General features: G+C 36.4%; 2 protein-coding genes across 3 annotated transcripts in view; both read left to right on the top strand.

The window, feature by feature from the left end:
* The window catches only part of LOC144974589 (LHFPL tetraspan subfamily member 3 protein-like), a 21,794-nt gene extending 2,472 nt beyond the window's left edge, over positions 1-19,322 (top strand). Inside the window, exons 2-7 of one of the 2 annotated variants that reach the window (XM_078917604.1) lie at positions 4,852-5,060; positions 6,997-7,084; positions 7,958-8,084; positions 9,362-9,598; positions 10,518-10,534; positions 18,308-19,322. In XM_078917604.1, the coding sequence (XP_078773730.1) occupies positions 4,861-5,060; positions 6,997-7,084; positions 7,958-8,084; positions 9,362-9,598; positions 10,518-10,534 (669 nt within the window). In that variant the 5' untranslated portion in view covers positions 4,852-4,860 and the 3' untranslated portion in view covers positions 18,308-19,322. The remainder of the gene's footprint in view (positions 1-4,851; positions 5,061-6,996; positions 7,085-7,957; positions 8,085-9,361; positions 9,599-10,517; positions 10,535-18,307) is intronic. The other variant, XM_078917603.1, reaches the window with a different exon arrangement.
* LOC144974592 (universal stress protein Sll1388-like) overlaps positions 1-20,235 on the top strand; it is a 128,403-nt gene that overhangs the window by 77,048 nt on the left and 31,120 nt on the right. The window lies entirely within an intron of this gene.

Genomic DNA, 20,235 nt, shown 5'->3' with positions numbered 1-20,235 from the left:
TAGGAAATCAACCTGGGACTAAAGGGAGATGGATACCATTGAAAGTTGAAGCCCGATCTGAGAGTTTGGTACCAGAGGAGAATGAACCTGACACATAGGAGGTGGGCGCCAGTGGGGAGTGAACCTAGGACTCTGTAAACAGGATATCAGTAGGAAATAAACCTGGGACTAAAGGGAAATGGATACCATTGGGAGTTGAAGCCGGATATGAGTGTTTGGTACCAGAGAAGAATGAACCTGACACTATAGGGGGTGGGCGCCAGTGGGGAGTGAACCTGGGACAATGTAAAAAGGATATCAGTAGGAAATAAATCTGGGACTAAAGGGAAAAGGATACCATTGGGACTTGAAGCCGGATTTGGGAGTTGGGTACCAGAGGAGAGAGAGACCTGACACTATAGGAAATAAACCTGGGACTAAAGGGAGATGGACACCATTGAAAGTTGAAGATTGATATGGGAGTTGAGTACCAGAGGAGAATGAACCTGACACTATAGGAGGTGGGCGCCAGTGTGGAGTGAACCTGGGACTCAGGGAAGTGCACACCAATTTGGAGTTAACCTGGGACTGTTGGAGATGGATAACTGTGGGTATCCGAGCCGAACTAAGGAGTTGGGTACCAGAGGAGAATGAACCTGACCTTATAAAAGGTGGGCACCAGTGGGGAGTGAACCTGGGAGTCAGGGAATTGCACACCAGTGGGGAGTTAACCTGTGATTATCTAAAAAAGGATATCAGTGGGAAATAAATCCGGCTTCAACTCCCAATGGTATCCATCTCCCTTTAGTCCTAGATTTATTTCCTACTGATATCCTTTATACATATTCCCAGGTTAACTCCCCACTGGTGTGCAATTTCCTGAGTCCCAGGTTCACTCTCCACTGGCGCCCACCTCCTATTGTGTCAGGTTCATTCTCCTCTGGTACCAAGCTATCATATCCGACTTCAACTTTCAATTGTATCCATCTCCCTTTAGTCCCAGGTTTATTTCCCAATGATATCCTGTTTACATAGTCCCAGGTACACTCCCCACTGGCGCCCACCTCCTATAGTGTCAGGTTCATTCTCCTCTGGTACCAAACTCTCATATCCGGCTTCAACTTTCAATGGTATTCATCTCCCTTTAGTCCCAGGTTTATTTTCCACTGATATCCTGTTTACATAGTCCCAGGTTCACTCCCCACTGGCGGCCACCTCCTATAGTGTCAGGTTTCTCTCTCCTCTGGTACCCAACTCCCAAATCCGGCTTCAACTCCCAATGGTATCCACCTCCCTTTAGTCCCAGGTTTATTTCCCACTGATATCCTGTTTACATAGTCCCAGGTTCACTCCTCACTGGCGCCCACCTCCTATAGTGTCAGGTTCATTCTCCTCTGGTACCAAACTCTCATATCCGGCTTCAACTTTCAATGGTATCCATCTCCTTTAGTCCCAGGTTTATTTCCCACTGATATCCTTTTTACAGAGTCCCAGGTTCACTCCCCACTGGCGGCCACCTCCTATAGTGTCAGGTTTCTCTCTCCTCTGGTACCCAACTCCCAAATCCGGCTTCAACTCCCAATGGTATCCACCTCCCTTTAGTCCCAGGTTTATTTCCCACTGATATCCTGTTTACATAGTCCCAGGTTCACTCCTCACTGGCGCCCACCTCCTATAGTGTCAGGTTCATTCTCCTCTGGTACCAAACTCTCATATCCGGCTTCAACTTTCAATGGTATCCATCTCCCTTTAGTCCCAGGTTTATTTCCCACTGATATCCTTTTTACAGAGTCCCAGGTTCACTCCCCACTGGCGCCCACCTTCTATAGTGTCAGGTTCATTCTCCTCTGGTACTCAACTCCCATATCCGGCTTCAACTTTCAATGGTATCCATCTCCCTTTAGTCCCAGGTTTATTTCCCACTGATATCCTTTTTACACAGTCCCAGGTTAACTCCCCACTGGTGTGCAATTCCCTGACTCCCAGGATCACCCCCCACTGTTGCCAAACTCCCATAACTTCGCCGGATATTGTCGGGTTTCGGCGGGTTTCGTAATAAAGCACTAATTCTTTTTTACGAAACCCGCCGAAACCGGCCGATAACCTTAGTCTCAGGTTCACTCCCGACTGGTTTACACTTCCCTGAGTATCGGGTTCACTCCCCACAGTTGTCTACTTCCCATAACTTTGCTGGATATTGTCGGGTTTCGGCGGGTTTCGGCGGGTTTCGTAATAAAGCACTAATTCTTTTTTACGAAACCCGCCGAAACCGGCCGATAACCTTAGTCTCAGGTTCACTCCCGACTGGTGTACACTTCCCTGAGTATCGGGTTCACTCCCCACAGTTGTCTACTTCCCATAACTTTGCTGGATATTGTCGGGTTTCGCCGGGTTTCTGCGGGTTTCGGCGGGTTTCGTAAAAAAGCACTGGTTCTTTTTTACGAAACCCGCCGAAACCCAGTCCCAGGTTCACTCCCCAATGGTGTACACTTCCCTGAGTTCTAGGTTCACTCCCCACAGCCACCTACTTCCCATAACTTTGTAGGGATTCGTCGGGTTTCGTCGGGTTTCGGCGGGTTTCGGCGGGTTTCGCAGGGTTTCGGCGGGTTTCGGCGGGTTTCGGCGGGTTTCGTAAAAAAGACACACCGCATTGTGCTGTTTATTGAACCAGTCGGGATAGAGATGGAGAAATTGTGTTTGGGAAGGAGGTGGGAGGAAGAGAGAGAAAGAGGGGGCAAGGGGTGGGGGCTGGGGGGTTGGTGGAGAGATTTTGGTGCACTGGTTATAAATGAAACTTATTGATTAGAGGCCATGTGTTTAAGGAGTCAAATTTTATCCCTGCTTATGCAAAATTAATTAAACAGTATCTCTTGCTTGGTACCTTTTAAAAAGGATTCTGTTTACCTACTTAGGTAATTCGTTTTCAGTTATTCTCAACTTTCCAGCTTTCCAATCATGAAAGTTCAAGCACCAATACATGTCTGCTGGCTGGACAGAGGCTGTGTGAAAATATTTTTTAAAGACAGGCCGTTTAGGTGGTCCTTTTTTCCCGCCGGCTCGAAATTTTTTATTCATCCCTCTATGTTACAGGGGGGTTTAGATACTAGATAGCTCTAATGGCGCATCACTCACTTCTCGAACAGAGTGACCGTCTCGATCTCATGTGCAATTGAGATTTTGTTTTCAATCCCTTGCCCGCCCATTAGTGATTGGATTGCTGGGTTTGTTTGATCAGGCGGAAAGTACTTTAAGATAAAGTAGCATCCTATCTACAGGATAGCAAGCAATTGCTGTTCCCCATTCAACGCCACAAATTACGGTATAAACTCTGACTCCATGGATCTTTTGGCTCCAACGGAATTTTGCTACATTTACTGGATGCATTGACTTGACTTAAAGCCTTCCGCTTTCGATATTATCCGACTTCGCTGCTTCAGCGTTCCTCTTATTCTTGCGATGAATATTTTCCAATTGTTTTTGTCTTCAGCCTTTTATTTTTCTTCTGATGTGTGATAGCTCAGACATTGATTTAATCTGGTTTCGACATTGGGTTGTTGCAAATCACTATCGCATCATGGATCAATTTATGAAAAATACATTACAATACAATTCAATATAATTACAATACAATACAATACAATATAATACAATGGAATACGATATAATACAATACAATACATTACAATACAATACAATACAATGCAATACAATACAATAAATTACAATACAATACAATACAATGCAATACAATACAATACAATACAATACAATACAATTCAATACAATACAATACAATACATTACAATACAATACAATTCAATACAATACAATACAATACAATACAATACAATACAATACATTACAATACAATACAATGCAATACAATACAATACAATACAATACAATGCAATACAATACAATACAATTCAATACAATACAATACAATACATTACAATACAATACAATTCAATACAATACAATACAATACAATACAATACAATACATTACAATACAATACAATACAATACAGTACAATGCAATGCAATGCAATGCAATGCAATACAATACAATACAATACAATACATTACAATACAATACAATACAATACAATACATTACAATACAATACATTACAATACAATACAATGCAATACAGTATAATACAAGACAATACAATACAATAAAATACAATACATTACAATACAATACAATACAATACATTACAGTACAATACAATACATTACAATACAATACAATACAATGCAATACAGTATAATACAATACAATACAATACAATACAATAAAATACAATACAATACAATATAATACAATACAATACAATACAATGCAATGCAATAAAAACAATATAATAGAATACATTATAATACAATGCAATGCAATACAATGCAATAAAATACAATACAATACAAAACAATGCAATACAATGCAATACATTACAATACAATAAAATGAAAAATACAATACAATACAATGCAATACAGTATAATACAAGACAATGCAATACAATACTATACAATACAATACAATACGATATAATACAATACAATACAATACAATACAATACAATACAATGCAATGCAATGCAATGCAGTACAATACAATACAATTCCCTTTACTCATCCCAGAAGAAAAACATATTCTAAATGAAGACTGGAATAACCCAGACGTCAGCCTCAGTGCAGGACCGCAACATGAGATAAGGCGAGGTTACTTACTCACAGCGCAACGGGTATTTGACCTTGGTACCTTTCGGGTATGAAGCAAAGACCGTACCGCTGAGCCAAGATGCCACGCAAAATAAGTCAGTAATAATCACTTTTTATCCAACATTTATTTATTTTTTTCACTACAGGGCGGCACCATGGATCGCGAGGTGGAGTATAACAACGAGTTGACGAAGATCAACCACACCAACTATGTCCGCAACAGCCGTGCCATCATAGTGATGTGGGGCCTCTTTCACATCGTCTTCACCATTCTCAACATGGTGATCTTTGTACAGCCTCAGTGGATTGGAGATGATGGGGACTCCCCTGTAGCCGGCTTCTTTGGGCTGTACAGGTAGGTTGTGGTCATATAGATAGGTGCATCTCGCTCGCCGTCTATACATATACTATAGTGTCAATTGATGTTATGCGTTTAGTTAAAATGCTCACAACATTCACCAGCCGGATATAACTTACCAACTAAGTGTAACCTTAACTCACTCAACCCTAACACCGACTATATCCGTAGTTTACCCGGGTTACTTTTACTCCATATTTATTACATTTCTCTGAGACAAATTACAACCGTAGTATCAAAGCTAATGTTTTTAGTCTTTGCATGTAATGATAGTTGAATAAAACTATCTGTGTAAATGTTCATTTTTAATACACTTTTTTTCTAATTTCGAAAAGTAGCAAAAATCTCCAGGATTGAGTGAGTTAAAAAGAAATTGTGAGCTTTATATAGCGCAATATCCACTAAATGTGCTCAAAGCGCTTTACAAGGGGTTACTGGACAACAGCAACATTTAACATGTGGGACGGGACATGACGCCTGTTAGGCGATATTACAATTTTTCGGACAAAGACAACGTTGTTAACGGCCAGGTAATCATTTTACACCTGAGTACAGTGAGAGAATGTGAGTAAAGAGCCTTTTCCAAGGACTCAACTATGCGCCGAGCGCGAGGCTCGAACCCAGGACCTTTCGATCCGAAAGCGAGTGTCATACCACTGGTCCACATAGCCGCACGGACTTAAACGGTCATATCCTGATTGATATAATTTAGTGAGAACCAATCGATAAAATGGCTGTCTAAGAAAATAATTAAAAAGAGCTGAGTGACGTTAATTTCGTTCCTTCTATTGTCGAGTAAAACGATCATTAATGATTAATGACAACAATAATATTATAGCCAACCCACAATCAATGTTTGCTGGTCTTGGTTGCTTGTAGTCGGTATTGGTGGTGATGGGAGTATTGTGTCGTAGTGATGTAGATGCTTAAAATTACAATTTACAGTCACAGGTATGAAGCTTGGGTTAAGTAAAAATTGTATATCGAGGACAGTTAATGTAGTTTCTTAAACAGTGACAAAAACATAGCATTTCACATCTCTGGTCATTTTTACGTGAAAATCATTTTTGTGCATCTGATCCAATCCGACATAACGTCGTCTTGGGGTATGCTTAAAAGCCGAATTAAATGTGAATTTGGTCAAAAATATAAATTGTTGGCATTAGCACCCTAAAATATGGTGTCCATTCTCCTCAATAAAACATGCAAGCTCAACACAAGTCTAATATTTCTGGCTATAAATTCAATTTTCAATATCTTAGCCATCCCTACTTAATACCGTTTTGAGGCGAAGGGTCACAAATATAGGCTTGATTTAACATTGTTGTATGAAATAATATTTAGCGCCGGTTTGAGGGTAATGCCAAAGCTACAGGTGCCTGAATGAGCCAGTAAAATGGAGAGAGAAATAAAATGAGTAGATGTGACTCATAATATATAAGGGAACAACACAAAAACTAACAACGTTTCGACCCTTGGCCTTCGTCAGGAGACAAAAAAAAACAAACCCACAAACACAAATTATGTAAATTTACAAAATATCACATTTCGTCAAATGTGGAAACAATGTAAATGTAAGGAGAGGGCGTCGGGTGTGGATGCAAGAAGAGACGCAATAAAAGGAAGGCGGGGATAAAAAAAAAAACAACAAAAAACAAAACAAAACAACAACAACAACAAAAAAAAAAAAACGTTGTTTGTTTTGTGTTGTTCCCTTATATTATATGAGTCACATCTACTCACTTTCTTTTTTTTCTCTCCATGAGAGTATTTCCATTACAACAATGAGCCCTTTTAACGATTTGGGTTATCAAATCGGCAAATAAGTACAATTCGATTACAGCTTTTTGTTCAATAATATTCTTCGTTTCCGCTTGGATTGATGGACAATCTATATTACATAAACAATCAAAATGTTTGATTCCAATTCCAGACATTGTGTGGAGCAAGAGACTGGCGGCGATATTGATTGTCACGGAGATTTCTTGTCCTGGGATTCTATTCTCAATAAATTTTTCAAGGTGAGGCTTGATTGTAGTACATGGAAATAACGTAGGGAGAAGGGAGTGGATGGAGGTAGACAGATGGATAGATAGATAGATAGAGAGATAGATAGATAGATAGATAGACAGACAGACAGGCAGACAGACAGACAGACAGACAGACAGACAGACAGACAAGACGAGACGAGACGAGACGAGACGAGACAGACAGACAGATTAGATAGAGAGAGAAATAGATAGATAGATAGATAGATAGATCGATAGATAGAGATAGATAGATAGAGAGAGAGAGAGAGAGAGAGAGAGAGAGAGAGAGAGTATAATGGTATAATGTCAACGTGAATTAGATGCTAAAAATTTATCAAACACAGCCAACATTACAAGAATTGGGTTGCGTGCCAAATTTAGGCAAAATATATAGATATTATTTTTAAACGTGACAAAAACTAAAATCTCAAATTTTTAGGTTTAGATCATCAATATCACTTTTTTGGCGGCATAAAGCCGTTTTGAAACGCTACGTCACAAACAGCGGCGTGGCATGCTTAAAGTATAAGTTGGTGCCAGAATCAGAAGAAAATGACTTAAAACATGCTATGTTTGTAAATACAAAAGAACGAAAAAAATAAAGAAAGAAAGAAAAGAGTTACTCAAACAAGTAAGAGGCGGAACATACCACTTCTCAGTTTTATTATTTTCTTTTTAATGCTGAAATTCATTTTAAAAAGATTGATGTGGTGCCAGGCACCAAATCAACCAATATAGCCACGCCCCTGGTCACAAATTATCAAAATTAAGAAGGAATTCGTTTTTCACGTTAAATAAATAAATAAGAATCTCTTATTGCTCTTAAGGATTACTGCTTAAATTTTCAAATTGCACTTTCTCCAGGTTACCTCTGTGATGACCGCCGTGAGCTGCCTTCTTTGCGTCATCGTCAATATGTTTTTCCTACTCTTTTGTCTCCTCAACACGGCCACAGTACTCAAAGTATCAGGATGGTTCCAATTATTATCAGGTAATTAATTGTTGCCAAGTTCTTCCCGATTAACTAAATTCAATGTTCAATTTTCTCTGTACTTGTTATACGTTGGCGAAACAATTTCACTGTTAAGAATTCTTGATGATGATGATGATGATGATGATGATGATGATGATGATAATAAGTGGCCGAGTGGTTAAGGCACTGCACTGTGACCCGGATGACCGGGGTTCGAGCCCCGCTTTAGGCACTTTCGTTTTTTTTTCCTTGAGCAAGATTATTAACCCCCAATTTGCTCACTTGGACAACATGGGTGATTCCTGTTGACATGAGACATCTTGTTTGATGAGTTATCTATATTCCTTCGTGGAATGCCTAAGCGACGATATCTTATGATATCGTGGCGCTAAAGGCATAATTTTAAAAAAATAATTTAATAATAATAATAATAATAATGATAATAATAATAATAATAATAATAATAATAATAATAATAATAATAATAATAATAATAATAATAATAATAATAATAATAATAATAATAATAATAATAATAATAATAATACCCTTTCTCGTCTATGTTTTTATAAAAGTAATTATGTTACAATAAGAACAAACACTCTCAGACACGTAGCTCATCCAGCCATTTTCTCTGCATGATCTATGCATTTTGAGGGTTTTCTCAATAGAAAAGATATTTCAAATTCTAAGGATTTAATCTGTCTTTTCTCTACCACTTTTGTAATAATGAATTAATAATTTATTGAATTTTTCCTGACCTCCCATAGTGGGCAGGGGGTACATACTGTGTCTTATATCCCCTTATATCTGTTTTCCAACATGCATTCTGTCTTTGTCTTGGAATGAGATTACTTGGTTTTGTCCTGGCCCAGGCCGGAGTCCTAGCTGGGAGGGAAACAGTCAAATGCATAGTTATTGTTTTGTGAGATATTTTTTTCCTTGTAAATCATCTCTCTGTTATGTATTATTATATTTGTTATTTTTAATGTATAATGAAATGTAAGCATTTGAGTGTGTTCCTCTTTGTTGGATCTTGTGCTTGTGTCTGGGTGAGACTTATAGGTGATATCAGAATAAGTACATTGGTGGTGTGCTCTTGGAATCTGCATCTGATCCCAATTTGTTCCCAGTTCCCCTTTGTCTTACTCTCTCTTGGAAGCTTTAATTGTAATTCTAGAACTATCAACTATCTCATTTTCTTCCTGTTTACTGGCGCTGATATAACCTAAATGTGTTGCAAGCGCCGTAAAACCCTTAAAAACAAAAACAACATTTATTGAATTTATTCCCAGGCATCCTCCTGCTAATGACGTGTGTCCTATTCCCCGCTGGCTGGGACCACGAAGAGATCAAAACTGTGTGCGGTCTGCAGACGGATCGTTACGACATCGGCGTGTGCAGCATGAGATGGGGCTACTTCCTGGCCATCGTGCTGGTGTTTGACGCTTTCATCTTGTCCATTCTTGCCTTCGTGTTGGCCGCCAAGCAAGCCAACCTGTTACCAAGCACTTACAAATCGGAGGACAAAAGTAAGCCTTGATTTGATTGCGTCGTTCTCTTGGGTATTATGTACATTGCCTATGTTTTCGAAGATGAAACATTATATTAAGTATTGTATGAGGTATACATACACAATTGCTTTCACACACACGCGCTCGCTCGCGCGCGCACACACACCCACCCACACACATACGCACGAATACAGAGAGAGAAAGGTGGAAAAAGAGAGAGAGAGAGAGAGAGAGAGAGAGAGAGAGAGAGAGAGAGAGAGAGAGAGAGAGAGAGAGAGGGAGGGAGGGAGGGAGAGAGAGAGAGAGAGAGAGAGAGAGAGAGAGAGAGAGAGAGAGAGAGAGAGAGAGAGAGAGAGAGAGAGAGAGAGAGAGGGAGGGAGGGAGATTGCATAAGGGTGAAAATCACTTGAAATAATGATTTTGGTAAGAGAAATATTATGTATATTACTAATAAAGAGAAACAACTGCGTAAATATTGGAACGACAAATCTAATTTTTGCGGTTATTTCCCTTAGCTTTAAATATAGAAACTTAATTTAGTTTTTGTTCAGTCAATGTTTGGAGTTACCAATTCTTTGCATCGTTTTTGTAAAACTATTTTAGCTTTGTTTTATGTTTCACGTTTCATGGAGTGGCTACTTGCACTATTTTCAGGAACTATTAAAACAAATTACTTTTTTCTGTATTTCGTCAATAATTTACGTACCGCCACTTCATTGAATAAATACTTTTTTATTTCAAAGGGATTTGTAATAAACACACGTTGGGTTTAATCTTAACTTTTTTATACACAGCTAAAACAGAATGGAATTATTAATCACAATTCGATCACATATCTAATACGGAAATGCACAGTGGATTTAAAAGTTATTAGATATTGTATCTAAATTGTGATTAAAAACTAAAAATGCACCACTAACTAACAATGTTGTTTCAGAACCAATCACGGATTAGGTAACCTTCATCATTTTATAACTGTTACATTTTTATTGTATCTTTCTGTCGTGTACCTTAATAATAATATTATAGTATAACATTTATTATAATAAACTCAATTTTCCAGTTAACTGCCTTTCCTTTCTCTGGAAAAACATGTATTAAAAAAATTAAGGCAGAAAATTCGTCTTTCAAATATCGATCGCTATAAAGGACCCCCATCTTGGCAACAACTCTCAAACCTGGGACTTCGCGAAGTTGAGTTTTGCCCAGATGAGGGTTATTTAAATCAATCGATATTTGAAGGACGAATTCTCTAGCCACATTTTTAAATACATGTTTTTGTTTTTGTTTTTTATTTTAATTTTCAGGGTTCGGCAGTTAATTGTTTAAACATTGAATTTTTGTTGTAATTTTTCTGCTCGTTCACCACAATGTTAGTGCAGTGCTTATGATATAATAATTAATTCAAGAGCAATAATCCTTTTATTTCTGTACCTATTAACCTTTTAGTAGCGAGACTTTGAATTTCTACAATATCATGATTACACCCCAAATTTTAACTGCGAACTTACTGTTTCGACCAAGAGTGTACTAGCACCAGATTCAATGAGTTAATAGTTGTTACTGTCCTCTTGTTGGAAACGGTAAGGTATGCCGTGAAATCGGCCCACGAAGGGTTAATTTACAACATGCCCCACTTTATCTTCTCTTCTTACTTCTAATCGTCCAAAATGATTTTAGCGGGTAATTTGTAATTCTATATGTACACAATTATCTGAAAGTGAATTTATGTCAACATCAATCAGAGACAATATATAGGTATGCATAGAGTTTGTTTTAAACTTTATTTTCTTGTTTGATTTTTATTTGTTTTAAATGCTTTTGCTGCCAATTTTTATCATAATACTTTTATTTATTTATGGTTTCCATACATGCAGAAGCCTCCAAAATACAAATAACCAATTTGTGTAAATATTAATTTCTATTCAAATTTCGTTTGCAGAATCTCCAAAATATAATTTGCTTTCAGGAAAAATGAATAGAATAAAATAAACTATAAATAGTTGGGATACCCTTCACTATACCAAATTCTAAACCTCAACTTTTAAAAATTTAGATGAAATGATATTATAATCACTCTATAAAATCACAATTAAAAACTTTAGTATGTGACAGTTTACATTATACTGGGACGAAAAATTGCTCGAAGTCCAAAAAAAAAAAAATTAACGCGAAATTCTCAAGTACAAAGTTAATTTGAATGTAGATATTTGAAAAGCCATTATTATTATTTTCAAACGTAGCTGTTTAATTGATGAATCTTTTGCTTCACGAAGTCCCAGGTTTAAGAATTTTTGATGATTTTAATCCATCGATATTTGAAGGATGAGTTTTCTGGCCAAAACTTTAAACCCTTTTTTTTAAGTATGGAGAATAATGGTAACTTGATTTCATTGTTTAAACGGTAGTTTCTAAAAAGGATCCTGGGACAAACAAAATCTATTCAATTTTTTTAATGTCATTATTTTGCAAAGACTGGCCTGATAACCAAGGAATTTACCCAATGGAAACCGTACGGTGCTCTTATTGGCTAACCAACCAGCGGCCTCGATGAGAAAAATATCCGCCATTTTGATGTTGGCTGGGAATCGCGTTACTATAGTTAACAAGCGCTGATCGGCCGTTCATGAAAACAAGTTGCTGCTCGCTCGTTTAACTCAAAATTATTCAAAACGATCTCTCTAAAATGATATAAATGTGACTTCTTAAGGTTTTCTTCACGGTCAAAACCACACAACATTCTATTAATGATTACGTCCGAGGCAAAAAGGAATATTGACAGGTCGACCGAGAGTTGAACTCGTGAGACGACAAACATCAATGCGAAGTGTAGCGAGAGTCAAGCTATTGTTTGTCTTGTCCTATTCTATATAGAGAAAAGGATAAATAGTAAAGCCTTGTGTGTGAGTGGTTGCGTGTCATAGTCTTGTTTTTAAATTGTTTCTGTTGTTTATGTGTGTAGGGATGACTCTCTCACACTCAATTTCAATGCCGAAAGAGGAATTCCCGCACACAAGAAATGGGAATTGGGGTGGTATTTGGCATACATATTGTATAGTATCTAGTTCTAAATAGATAACTGATTAGAATTATATTATGATATATAAACACAATGCCAAATACAATTCCGAAGTTTCCTTATTTCAAATGAAGTAAAGCTCCAAAACCTAATGGTAGTGATTGTAGTACTGAGTGTTAGTGAGGTGATGTGGTGTTGGTGGTGGTTGTAGTTGTAGTAGTAATAGTGATGATGATGTGGTGGTGGTGATGATTGTAGTTGTAGTAGTAGTGGTAGTGATGATGATGTGGTGGTGGTTGTAGTAGTAGTGGTAATGGTAATGATATGGAGGTGGTGGTGGTTGTAGTAGTAGTGGTCGTGATGATGATGTGGTGGTGGTGTTTGTAGTAGTAGTGGTAATGCTGAGGCTATGTGGTCTAGTAGTATGACACTCGCTTCCGGATCGGAAGGTCCTGGGTTCGAGCCTCGCGCTCGGCGCATAGTTGAGTCCTTGGAAAAGGCTCTTTACTCACATTCTCTCACCGTACTCAGGTGTAAAATGAGTACCTGGCCGTTAACAGAGTTGTCTTTGTCCGAAAAATTGTAATATCGCCTAACAGGCGTCATGTCCCGTCCTACATGTTAAATGTTGACCAGGGACCCCTTGTAAAGCGCTTTGAGCACATTTAGTAGATATTGCACTATATAAAGCTCAATTTAAAAAAATATTTCAATGATGATGATATGGTGGTGGTGGTTGCAGTAGTAGTAGTGGTAGTGATGATAATGTGGTGGTGGTTGTAGTTGTAGTAGTAGTGATAGTGATGATGATGTGGTGGTGGTGGTTGTAGTAGTAGTGGTAGTGATGATGATGTGGTTGTGGTGGTTGTAGTAGTAGTTGTAATGGTGATGATAGGTGGTAGTGGTGGTTGCAGTAGTAGTGGTAGTGATGACGATGTGGTTGTGGTGGTTGTAGTAGTAGTAGTGGTAATGGTAATGATATGGTGGTAGTGGTGGTTGTAGTAGTAGTGGTAATGGTAATGATATGGTGGTGGTTGTAGTAGTAGTGGTCGTGATGACGATGTGGTTGTGGCGGTTGTAGTAGTAGTGGTAGTGATGCTATTGTGGTGGTGGTTGTAGTAGTTGAGGTAGTGATGTGGTGGTGGTTGTAGTAGTAGTGGTGGTGGTGGTTGTGGTAGTAGTAGTGTTAGTGATGATATTGTGGTGGTGGTTGTAGTAGTAGATGATGTGGTGGTTGGAAAACACATTACAGGTTATTATAATACATGATTACACACATTCTCTAACTTCATTTTTTTGACAGCTTCGTTGTGCCATAAATATACGCAACAGTTCTGAAACATTTTATTGTGGATTTTGATATTGTTTGTTGTTTTTCTTGTGTCGTTATGTTGACATAGATATCGAATGAATGGTAATTACTACATTCTCAGCCAACAACAAAATGGCGCTGAATGCTTTCATTGGTGGACACTTTTTAGGCTTCGTACGTATTCTCATTCGTTTAATTCTATGTCCCAGGTTTAAGAATTTTTGATGATTTTAATCCATCGATATTTGAAGGATGAGTTTTCTGGCCAAAACTTTAAACCCTTTTTTTTAAGTATGGAGAATAATGGTAACTTGATTTCATTGTTTAAACGGTAGTTTCTAAAAAGGATCCTGGGACAAACAAAATCTATTCAATTTTTTTAATGTCATTATTTTGCAAAGACTGGCCTGATAACACAATTCTTTCCACAAATCCGAACTCTAGCGAGTTGAATTTTTTTAGATAATAAAATATAGTAAAATTTAAATTTAAAAATAAAAGAAAGAAAACATTTTTTTAAAAAAACATCAATTAAAAAAGAAATTTAAAAAAACAAAACAACCAGAAACAAAACAAAATAAAACAAACAAAAAAAAAAACAAAAAAAAAAAAAAAAAGATTCCCAACTTTTTTTTTTTTTTCTTTTGTAGTTCCCATAATATAGTCTATTCATTTTTATCATTAAAACCCTCTCTACAGTGTAACCTATTTATTTTGTTCTTCTACGCAATGCTTCAATTATACATACAATATTATGCATTATTTCCCTTGTATTGATGAAAGTTATGCTGAGACCAGTTTCATGTAGAGCCCCGAGTAACGCATACAATCACCCTCTTTTTTAAAATTGTTGTTGTTGATTACAAGATATAAATACATGCCTAGATATAGTAATATATGAGATTGATTTCCAAATTAATGTGTGTAACGTAACATAACGCAACATAACATAGCATAACATAAGATAACATCATATCATAACATAACATAACATAACATAACATATCATATTATAAGTAACACCTTAAATGAATACCCTGTGAAAAAAATAAAGAGAGAAAAAATCATGTAAAAAAATTCCCTGGTAGGATCCTAACCACGATCTTCATTTACATCATCTGTACCCTTGTTGAAATGGGAAAATACTTCTGAGAGCCCCCTGCGCCCCCCCCCCCCACACCCCGCCCCCAAAATGTGACTCATATCTTAAATTCAGTAATATCTCGGATGAACTTGATAAAGGTAATGATAATTGAGTTGAAAGTAACAACAATCAGGATTAGGTTATATCTAGTGACTCTAAATGACTTTAATATGATAGGGGGGGGGGGGGGGGAATCTCCAAATCTTCGCGATTCTATAAAGCTTACATTTCATCCCCCCACCCCCCACCCCCCTGGTAGTACATCATAATATTATAATCATTGCCCCTTGCTCGACGTGTACTTATTTGCAAGTCTGATAACCCAAATCGTTATGAGTTCATTGTTGAAATGGAAATACTCTCAAAGCAAAGCAATAAATTAATAACAATGTGAAATTGAATGTAAGTTTCAATGTAATATACGAAAACAGATAAAATTGACGTTTCGGGTTTCCCCTTTATCAACAAAACAGAATGAATGAAACACTACAGACGAATGAGATAATGTGGTAGTATCTGGAAATGATCCTTCTTTGGACATCGCTTTTATTGTAAACCACGGACACATGTATTTGCAGAACTGATAACTGATCGGAATTATAAGCTTGATTTACCATGGTTGTAATTGACAATATTTTTTTTTTGCGTTGGTTTGATAGTATTTCCAGCACAACAATGAGCCTATAATAATTTTGACTATGAGACCTTCAAATAGGTATACATCGATTCCAACCCTCCTCCCTTTACATATCTTTCCTGATTTTAGGCAGCCTTACATTTTAATTAATTCATTACGCAATTACTTTATTTATTTATATAGATAGATGTATTTATTGATTTAATTTTGTTTTCGGGCTTTTTAGGGTTTATTTGTGAGCGAGTCAAACAGAACATAAGTTTTTTGCTCATACGACATTTTTATCGTGTTATGGATAAAGCAAATGGAATATTTTTCTATTTTTTATCTCCTGAAGCCCTTAATTTAAAGTATGAATAGTTTATATTCCAATTGTGTTTACAGACAATTAATCAGCAAACGAATCATTAATTTTGCACTCTTGTAACTTAATACTCATATCTTGGGACATGTTCGTCATGCATTTTATCCAACAACTCATTAATTCTGGCCAAGAAAAAAGAATCCCAAATAAATCTAAACATGCAAACAAATAGTTAAGCCTTGCAATCTGTATACACCCCCCTCCCCCCATATTCTTTATTATTATTGTTATTATTATTATTATTATTATTATTATTATTATTATTATTATTATTATTATTATTATTATTATTATTATTATTATTATTATTATTATTATTATTATTATTATTATTAATTTCATTATTATTATTATTATTATTATTATTATTATTATTATTATTATTATTATTATTATTATTATTATTATTATTATTATTATTATTATTATTATTATTATTATTATTATTATTTGCATCATAGCATTCAGAAAATAATTTTCCATCATTATTAATTGGAATGTGTTAATGATGTATTCACGTACTTAATTCCCTTCTTAATGGTGGCCAACCGCGTTAATCGGTTTCTATGTCTGAATGAACGGAGAAAATAAAAAATAACAAACCGCATTTAAAGAAAAAAAACAAACCCCAAAACCCCCCGAAAAGGATAAGAAAATTGGTGTTCTCTGAAAGCATTTGATGCACATTGTGTCAATCTGATATTATAATATTGGAATGGAGTAAGGTCGACGTTCACATAATTGCAGGTCTGATAGATTATTTTTTATACTTTTTTGTATTTGGGGCCAGAGGGGGGGGGGGGGGGGTTGCAATGATAGAAATCGTATGTACCGTTTCAATCGAAATGTATAGAAATTCCTCCCTCAGTTTCATATTTAGTGGCTATAAATTCAATTTCAAGTCCCTAGCTCATCCTTGTATGCTATAACGTTTTGAGGCATTCTGTCACATTTGCGATCTATCGTCTCAAAATGATATTTTATCGGGATGAAATGTGAATTTATAATTTTTTTTTCAAATGTTAAGAAATATGAGCTTTGAGTCTTTTACAGTGTTACATACTGTCCCTACAGAAATGCTTAGAAATTCACCCCCAAATTTCATATTTATTTGTGATTATAAATTCAATTATCAGTCCGTAGCCCATCCCTATATAATACCGTTTTGAGACGTTCAGTCACATTTGAGATCTACCGTCTCAAAATTGTATTTACGTTAGGATGAATCGGGCCATGAAATGTTAATTTACAATTTTTTAAAAGAATGTTAAACGAATTTAAGGTCTTTTACGTGGATAAAAAGTATATAGTATAATATCTGCTTCTCCACGGTAATGTGTAGAAGAATAAAATTCACATCCCAAGTTTCATATTTGTGGCTATAGATTTACTTTCCAGCCCCTAGCCCATCCCTACATGATACCCTTTTGAGACGTTTAACTCACTCAATCCTAGAGATTGTTGCTATTTTTCAATATTGGAAAAAAATGTATTAAAATAAGCATGTACATAGATAGTTTTATTCAACTACCATTAACATGTAAAAACTAAAAACATTGGCTTTGATACTACGCCTATAATTTGTCTCAGAAAAAAATGCAATAAATAGGCATGAGGTAAAAGTAACCCGGGTAATCTACGGATATAGTCGGTGTTACGGTTGAGTGAGTTAATCACATTTATTTTAACTCGTGTTCGTATGATTTTATAAGTTAAGATTAGAAGAATCCAATTCCAACCATCACGTTCACCCTGACATTATGTCGTTTTTAGACTATTGCTCAAATTTTGTTATGATAATTACTAGTTATCCCATTCCCCTCCATCATCATCATCTTCTTCTTCGTCTACCTACTTCTTTTCTTCTTCCTATTTTCCCTCCACTATCTTTTCGTTGTCACATTGATTTAATGAAACAACCCAAATCACCACACCTCATAGGGAATGAGATTAGCGGAAGAGTAGCGTCCCTTGATTGGACGTCACCCATAGTCTGTGACGTCACCGGTGGAAAAATTATTAGAGAGAGAACGTCATGTTGGTGTGCGCATGCGTCTCTCGTCCTCTACGCGAGGACGAGAGACGCATGCGGACAACCAACATGACGTTCTCTATCTAATAACTTTTCCACCGGTGACGTCACAGACTATGGGTGACGTCCAATCAAGGGACGCTACTCTTCCGCTAATCTCATTCCCTATAGAATATCATTTATCAATCTGTTGAATTCCTATCCATTTTCTTCCACCAGGCATTGAGTACGTGGTATACCCCGAACCCCAGCAAGCCCGACAACGCCTTCAGTTGAATGATTCTTATTACCTCTCATCCGAGTTTTCATTATCAAAGAACAGTTCCTCATAAGTCCACACCAACTACACTACAAGTGTAACTCATTACTCCGTTCCTTGGATGTTTATTTAGTTTTTCTTCTTCCTCCTTCCTCTTCTTTTCCTTCTTCTTCCTCCTCCTCCCTCTTCTTTTTCTTCTTTCATTCCTTTTTTATCCATTTCCTTTTTTCTGTTTAAACAATGAAGCCATTTTTCCTTTTCTTATTCTTTTTCTTTTTTGTGAGTTACGCATTTTCTTCAGATTTTATCAATCCACAATATTTTTGTTATTGCATTTTTTTTGTTCTGTCTGTCTCAAATTACAAATAAAATAGCAATCTAATTTATGGAATTTAAATTGATAAACATCTGATCTTGTTTCGATAACCATAGAAAAAATTACCATTTAAATAGTGATAATTAATTCATTTCCATACTAATCAAACAATCATGAAAGCAAGGAATGTCATATTATACATTTTGTTACTGTTTGTGAGGGTCAATATGCAAAAGGGAAAAAATATTATTTCGTGAACTGAGGTTGATGTACCTTTTCAGTTCTATCACTGTTTATCCTTTTTATTATGGTGCTATCTGTTTAAATTTAGATCTTTAAAAAATCCTTTTGTATTAGAAAGCAAATAGCCTTGAACCATTATCATCCATACTGTGGAAAGCTTTTTAAATATTGTGTGTTGACTGGGGAAAAAACCCAAACTTAATTATATATCAACATGGCGTTAATCATTTTCTGTTTAATCTAATTTTGGTATTGACTGGGGAGAACACAATAGAACAACACAGTTAATCATTTTCCGCGTTTAATTTATTGTCAACTTGTGTCATTTGTATTTTTTTTTTTTTTTTTTTTTGGCATATTATGTATATAACTTTTGAGTACAATTAAATAATCTACAGTTGTATCCACAAAATACATTCATTGATTGCTTCACTCTTTCTTTTATGATTGTTAGGCTTGCGTAGTGTTATGTCGATCATGACTGTTTTGTTTTTAGAGTTTTACGGCGCTTGCAACACATTAAGGTCATATCAGCGCCAGTAAAAAGGAAGAAATGGGATAGTAATAAGTTCTAAAATTGCAATTAAAGCACTCGAGAAAAGGTAAGACAAAGGGGAATTGGTTCAACTAGGAAACAGCTGTAGATTTCAAGAGCACACTATCAAAGTACTTAGTTTGAGATCTCATATGTCTCATCCAGACACAAGCACAGGTCCCCAGTAAGAGGAATACACTCAAATGTTTACAAATCATAAATAATATTTAAACAAAACATAATACAGTGCATAAGAGAGAGATGATTAACAAGGAAAAAAATATCATCTCCCAAAACTTACTACTGTATACATGTCTCCCTCCCAGCCAGGGTCAGGACAAAACCAATTAATGTCATTCCAAGACAAAGGCAGAAAGCAAGTTGGAAAACAGATATAGGGGGTAGAAGACACAGTAAGTATACCTCCCTACCCATTATTGGAGGTCAGGAACCCCACCCAGCGATCATGACTGATTACCAAAAGTTATGGGAGGGGGGGGGGGGGGGTAGTAATGGTAAATTCTGGTTCCTTCATTGCATCAGTGGGTGTCAAAGAAACTACGGATGCTGTCCGACTTTTATATATTTGAAAATATGTCACTGCCTGACACCAGGGGTGGTAAAATACTTTAACCCTCTCCTTACCAACTATAGGAAAATCGTCACATTCGTTACGATACAACCATTTTTCTGATCCAAATTTCTCTTGTAAATCATAAAATTTAAAGAAAATGAACAGTGTGATGTAGAGCATATTTTGCTAAAGAAATTATTAATCCCAAGAACTTACTGCT

This window comes from Berghia stephanieae, chromosome 6 (assembly GCF_034508935.2).
Source record: "Berghia stephanieae isolate SIO BIC M18660-M18661 chromosome 6, UCSD_Bste_1.3, whole genome shotgun sequence".
Lineage (NCBI taxonomy): Eukaryota > Metazoa > Mollusca > Gastropoda > Nudibranchia > Aeolidiidae > Berghia > Berghia stephanieae.
The sequence above is the reverse complement of the archived record's forward strand: the minus strand, read 5'-3'. Positions and strand labels throughout refer to the sequence as shown.